At 46.9% G+C, this 6,746-nt stretch overlaps 1 protein-coding gene across 2 annotated transcripts; it reads left to right on the top strand.

Annotated features, from left to right (window-relative positions):
• The first annotated feature begins 1,150 nt into the window (after positions 1–1,150).
• LOC120392838 (zinc finger protein OZF-like) lies at positions 1,151–5,110 on the top strand. 2 transcript variants are annotated; one of them, XM_039517520.1, is made up of 3 exons: positions 1,151–1,203; positions 1,683–1,796; positions 2,130–5,110. In XM_039517520.1, exons 1-3 carry the CDS (start codon positions 1,170–1,172, stop codon positions 3,569–3,571), a joined length of 1,590 nt encoding a protein of 529 aa, XP_039373454.1. In that variant the 5' UTR covers positions 1,151–1,169; the 3' UTR covers positions 3,572–5,110. The 2 variants fall into 2 exon arrangements, with proteins under 2 accessions (XP_039373454.1, XP_039373453.1); XM_039517519.1 differs by having other exon boundaries at positions 2,127–5,110.
• Positions 5,111–6,746: the final 1,636 nt, after the last annotated feature.

The following is a 6,746-nucleotide window of genomic DNA, read 5'->3' as shown; positions in this document are numbered from 1 at the left end:
CCGCCAGCCCCGGTGGGTGCGGGGGGGTATCACGGTACCACCCATCCCCCCCCGTCCCATCCGCTGCTTTGTTTCCCTGCCCCTGGCCGCAGCTCAGGGAGACGGGGGCGGGGGGATATTACCCCACCTGCTGAGCGCGTGGGCCCAGCCTGAGCCCCGGGGGCAGCCTAAGGAGAAGCCTGACCCGCTCCCCACAGGGGCCCTGCACCCACCTCCGCACTCAGCTGTGACTCTCAGCCGGCCTGGAAAACAGAAGGTTTGTTGGTCACTGGGAACACAGCGTAGAACAGAGCTTGTTAGCACAGAAATCAGGAGCTCTCAGCAAAGTCCGTCTGCGGGGGGAATCCAGAGTCTGGAGCCCTGGACTCTTCTCCTGTGAGTCCCAAACCAGGAGGAAACTGAGGCACACACACTATTCGGAGAAAATATTAAGAACATTCCTGCTTCATCCCACCCCTCTGAGACCAGCCCAGGGGCACTTTCTCCAGTGGCTGGAACCCCTCTAACCACACCAGCCCCTGAGCCTGCAGGTGATGGAGAGACCTGGGGAAAGGGCTGGAGCCGGGCAGGGAAATGACTCTGCACAAAGGGCCCCTTTTGCGGGACCAGCTGGGAAGTTTGGCCTACAAGGGGAGGGGCTCCCTGTGTCGGTGAGTCCCAGAGCTGCTGCCCTCAGTGGCACAGCCGGGTTCAACCCCCGTTAGCAGTGTCAGTGGCTGAGCTGCCTGATGAGAGCAAAGGCCCAGGGCAATGGGGCAGTCGCCCGTTCTCCCAGGGCGAGGGAAGAAGATAAAAGGGAGAGCGGAGAGACTGGAAGGGGCTGCTGGAACAGGTCAGTGGCAAGTGGGGGGAAGAGGAAACATTCCCCCATTTCTGAACCAGGACTCTGCTCTGCTCTGTGTGCTGGGGGGGGGGACAAGGAGCTCTCATCTTCTCCCACTCCCTGAAGCCTCCTGGCTGCTCTCAGCAGGGTGGGAGTGGGATTCTGTTTCTCCAGGCCTCTCCCCCTCCCCCCATGACTAGCAGGATTGTGGCTGGAGCAGCAGGTGCTGAGCGGGGGACTCTTGTTGTTTCAGATGCCGGTGACCTTCGAGGAGGTGGCTGTGTATTTCACCCAGGGGCAGGGGGCTCTGCTGGACCCCGCCCAGAGAGCCCTCTACAGGGACGTCATGCAGGAGAACTATGAGACGGTGACCTCGCTGGGTAAGGGATTCCTGGCCCCTTGCATATTGGAAGCTGCAGAGGGTCTGTGTGTCTGACACCGCAATGAGACCAGGGTGTCAAAACCTAAGGCACAGGGGTTTAACACTGGAGCTGGGTGTGCACCACAATTCCCCTCACCTCCCCAGACGTCTGCCTCCCCCAAGAGGGCTCAGTGACCACATTCCCATCCTCTTAGATTCCACATTCCCCAGCAGAGCACAGGGACAGGTGTCACTCACAGAACGTCCTTTCTGACAAATTTCAGAGTAGCAGCCGTGTTAGTCTGTATCCGCAAAAAAAACAGGAGTACTTGTGGCACCTTAAAGACTAACAAATTAAGCTCATGCTAAAATAAATTTGTTAGTCTTTAAGGTGCCACAAGTACTCCTGTTTTCTTTCTGACAAATACTCTCACTTTCAGAGAGACGCTCTCAGTCCTCCACACACCCTGATCTAATCTGATTTCACTCCCTGCACAGGATTCCCCCTTCCCAAACCTGACCTGATCAGCCAGCTGGAACGAGGGGAAGAGCCGTGGGTGCCCGATCTCCAGTCCTGTGAGAGAAGAGAGATTCCAAGAGGTGCCCACACAGGTGAGGACTAACACAGAAACCATTTGGTGAATGAAGGAAAAAGTTGAGAATCCCCAAAATGAGGTATCAGTAAATGCCCTTAGTTCCTTCCTCTTCTCACCTAGGGCAGGGCTGCAGTCAGCAGATGTCACTGACATCGCTTCCCACATGTCCTGTTCACTGCAGGAGTTTCCTTCCCTACTTGCCTTCTTTTTAAAAGTTTGGGTGGGAAGTGGAGGCAGAATCCAGTTGCTCCGTCTGTGCAGCTTTAGTATGTTGGGTTTTCCCTTGGTGCTATTCCTCTGAATTTCTCCCCAGGACAATGACTCTTCTTTGGATTGTGTCTCCCAGCAGGTGACGAGACAGTGAGAGAGAACGAGGAGGGGAATCAAGAGAAGGAAGTTCCTGGTCACAGAGAATCACAGGGGACCTTTTTGGGAAGAGCTGAAGGGAATTTTTCCCAGTGCTGGGAACAGGGAGATGATGGGGAAAATTGGCGGAGGTCAGATAGGCTTCCGGAAAACCACTCAAGGAAGCAAATGGATAAATCTATTATATGTGGGGAAGGACACAGCGATCCCACAGCCCGACAGACAACCTCCAAGAAAGACAAAAGTTATGAATGTCCTGGTTTTGGGAAAGGAATCGTTCTGAAACCACAGCTTGTTACACCTCAGGAAATCCAAACTGGAAAGAAATCACTTCAATGCTTGGACCGTGGGGAAAGCTTCAATAACTGCTCAGATCTTAATAACCATGGGAGAAGCCACACAGGAGAGAGACCCTCTCAGTGCCTTGAGGGCAGGAATTGTTTAAATTTGAAGTCAACACTGATTACACACCAGACAGTCCACACTAGAGAGAGACCCCATAAGTGCTTAGACTGTGGAAAAAGTTTCATACAGAAGTCACACCTTGTTGCACATCAGGCAGTCCACACTGGAGAGAGACCCCATCAGTGCTTAATCTGTGGGAAAAATTTCGTATGGAGGTCAGCCCTACTTAGTCATCAGGCAATCCACACTGGAGAGAGATCCCATAAGTGCTTAGACTGTGGAAAAAGTTTCATACAGAAGTCACACCTTGTTGCACATCAGGCAGTCCACACTGGAGAGAGACCCCATCAGTGCTTAATCTGTGGGAAAAATTTGAAACGGAGGTCAACCCTTCTTATACATCAAGCAGTCCACACTGGAGAGAGATCCCATAAGTGCTTAATCTGTGGAAAAAGTTTCATATGGAGGTCAGGCCTTGTTTTTCATCAGAGAAAACACACGGGAGAGAGACCTCATAAGTGCTTAGAGTGTGGGAAAAGTTTCATAGAGAGGTCAGGCCTTGCTAAACATCAGATAATCCACACAGGAGAGAGATCCCATAAGTGTTTGGACTGTGAGAAAAGTTTCACACAAAGATCATATCTTATGGAACATCAGAAAATCCACACTGGAGAGAGACCCCATAAGTGCTTAGACTGTGGAAAAAGTTTCATACAGAGGTCAGCCCTTGTCAAACATAAGGCAATCCACACTGGAGAGAGACCCCATAAGTGCTTAGACTGTGGAAAAAGTTTCATGCAGAAATCAACCCTTCTTATTCATCAGGAAATCCACACTGGAGAGAGACCCCATGAATGTTTAGACTGTGAAAAAAGTTTTGTACGGCGGTCAAGCCTTCTTGCACATCAAAAAATCCACACCGGAGAAAGACCCTATAAGTGCTTAGAGTGTGGGAAAAGTTTCATACGGAGGCCTGGCCTTGTTAAACATCAAGCAATCCATACAAGAGAGAGACCATAAGAGTTCTGAAAGTGTGTAAATGCTATTTGGGACCATTCCAAGAAATAGAGACTAGAGCTTTGAAATGTAACCTGGTGTTGTTAAGAAATTGAAAGGAGATAGTCGTGCTGTTGATTAATTGCAATTAACTCACGTGATTAACTCAAAAAAAATTCATCGTGGTTAGAAATATTAATCTTGATGAATCACATTGTTAAACAATAGAAGAGCAATTGGAATTTTTTTGGATGTTTTTCTACGTTTTCTTATATATTGATTTCTATCACAACAAAGAAGAGAAAGTGTACAGTGCTCACTTTATATTATTTTTATTACAAATATTTGTACTGTAAACATGCAAAATAAAAATAGTATTTTCCAATTCACCTCATACAAGTACTGTAGTGCAATCGCTTTATCAGGAAAGTGTAGCTTAAAAACACAGATTATTTTACTTACATAAGTGCACTCAAAAATAAAGCAATTAAAAACTTTAGAACCTAGATGTCTACTGTTCGTTTTCTGCCGCTCACTAAGGCAAACAAGTTTGTTTACATTTACGGGGGAGAATGCTGCCTGCTTCTAATTTATGATGTCACCGGAAAGTGTGAGAAGGTGTTCACGTGGCGTGTTTGTAGCTGGCCGTGCAGGTATTTATGTGCAAGATATGCTAAACCTGCCTATGTCCCTTCATGCTTCAGCCACCATTCCAGTGGACATGCTTCCATGCTGACGATGCTCATTTAAAAAAAATGTATTAATTAAATTTGTGACTGAACTCCTTGGAGGAGAATTGTATGTCCCCTGTTCTGTTTTACACACATTCTGCCAAATATTTCATAATATGGAAGTCACGGATAATGACCTAGCACATGTTCATTTTAAGGACACTTTCACTGCAGATTTGACAAAACGCAAAGGAAGTAACCATCTGAGATTTCTAAAGGTAGCTACAGCATTCGGCCCACGGTTTAAGAATCTGAAGTACCTTCCAAAATCTGAGAGGGATGAGGTGTGAAGCATGCTTTCAGAAATCTTAAAAGAGCAACACACTGGTTGGGAAACTACAGAACCTGAAGCACCAAAATAGAAAATCAGCCTTCTGCTGGTGGCATCTGACTCAGGTGATGGAAATGAACTCATGTTGGTCTGGTCTGCTTTGGATCGTTATCAATTAGAACCCGTCATTAGCATGGAGGCATGTCCTCTGGAACGGTGGTTGAAGCAGGAAAGGACACATGACTCTTTAGCGCATCTGGCACATAAATATCTTGCGAAACCAGCTGCAATAGTGCCACGAGAACGCCTGTTCTCACTTTCAGGTGACATTAATGTAAACAACAAGCGGGCAGCATTATCTCCTGCAAATTGTAACCACACTTGTTTTTCTGAGAGATTGACTGTATAAGAAGGAGGACTGAGTGGAATTGTAGGCTCTAGTTTTATATTGTTTTATTTTTCAACGCAGGTATTTTTTGTACGTAATACTACATTTGTAAGTTCAACTTTCATGATAAAGAGATTGCACTACAGTACTTGCACTTGGTGAGTTGAAAAATACTATTCTTTTGTTTTTTTACAGTGCAAAAAAAGGCATGGAGAATGGCGTGGATTGCACCCTCAGCAAGTTTGCAGATGAGGCTAAACTGTGAGGAGTGGTAGATATGCTGGAGGGTAGGGATAGGATACAGAGGGACCTGATGAGGTTCAACAAGGACAAGTGCAGAGTCCTGCACTTACGAAGGAAGAATCCCGGACACTGCTACAGACTAGGGACCCAGTGGCTAGGCAACAGTTCTGCAGAAAAGGACTTAGGGGTTACAGTGTACGAGAAGCTGGATATGAGTCAACAGTGTGCCCTTATTGCTAAGAAGACTAACAGCATTTTGGGCTGTATAAGTAGGGGCATTGCCAACAGATCGAGGGACGTGATCATTCCCCTCTATTTGGCATTGTTGAGGCCTCATCTGGAGTACTGTGTCCAGTTTGGGGCCCCACACTACAAGAAGGGTGTGGAAAAATTGGAAAGAGTCCAGCGGAGGGCAACAAAAATGATGGAACACATGATTTATGAGGAGAGACTGAGGGAACTGGGATTATTTAGTCTGCAGAAGTGAAGTACGAGGGTGGATTTGATAGCTGCTTTCAACTAACTGAAAGGGGGTTCCAAAGAGAATGGATCTAGACTGTTCTCAGTGGTAGCAGAGGACAGAACAAGGAGTAATGGTCTCAAGTTACAGTGGGGGAAGTTTAGGTTGGATATTAGGAAAAAGTTTTTCACTAGGAGAGTGGGGAAGCACTGGAATGGGTTACGTAGGGAGGTGGTAGAATCTCCTTCCTTAGAGGTTTTTAAGGTCAGGCTTGACAAAGCCCTGTCTGGGTTGATTTAGTTGGGGATTGGTCCTGCTTTGAGCAGGGGGTTGGACTAGATGACCGCCTGAAGTCCCTTCCTGATATTCTGTGATTCTATAGGGATAATTACTTTGTTAATCCATGTAGTTTAATTACCTGTGATGTTTGGGAAATAGGAGGTTACTTCTACAACTTGTTGATCATCCAAGGACTGCCTGCTGTGAAGAGGCTGCAAAAATGTCTATATAAATTCTTGAGACCTGATCCTTTTATCTCCAATCTTCTTAAGCTTTATTCAGGGGGCGTTTGAGTCTTAAGACTGAGATCTCCAGTCCCCTCTGCACTGCCCTGATGTTGAACATTTGGACATTGGACTAGAACGTGATGAAATGATTCTGAAAAGGACTCTTCAATTCTAACCCGCCATCTCAGGTGAAACTGACTTAAGGACTCTATTTGCATTTGTATGTCTAATGATCTTTTTGCCAATATTGTCTTTTCTTCTTTTAATAAATCGTAGTTTAGTTCACAAGAATTGGCCGTAAGCGTGTACAGTAACTCCTCACTTAACGTTGTAGTTCTGTTCCTGAAAAATGCGACTTTAAGTGAAACGATGTTAAGCGAATCCAAGTTCCCCAATAAGAATGAATGTAAATGGGGGGGTTAGGTTCCAGGGATTTTTTTTTTTTTTGCCATACAGTGCAGTACAGTAGTTGGGAGGTGCCCCCGCCTTACCCCACTCAGGCACAGCCCACTGGCACTGGAGATGCACTCAGGCAACAGCTCTCTGTGCCCCCCAGAAATCCCCACAGCCAATGTCCCCCTTGCCTCTCTCAGCCCCCCT

The sequence above is a fragment of the Mauremys reevesii genome, unplaced genomic scaffold (genome assembly GCF_016161935.1).
Source record: "Mauremys reevesii isolate NIE-2019 unplaced genomic scaffold, ASM1616193v1 Contig12, whole genome shotgun sequence".
Classification (NCBI taxonomy): domain Eukaryota; kingdom Metazoa; phylum Chordata; order Testudines; family Geoemydidae; genus Mauremys; species Mauremys reevesii.
This window is presented reverse-complemented; position numbering and strand designations above follow the sequence as displayed.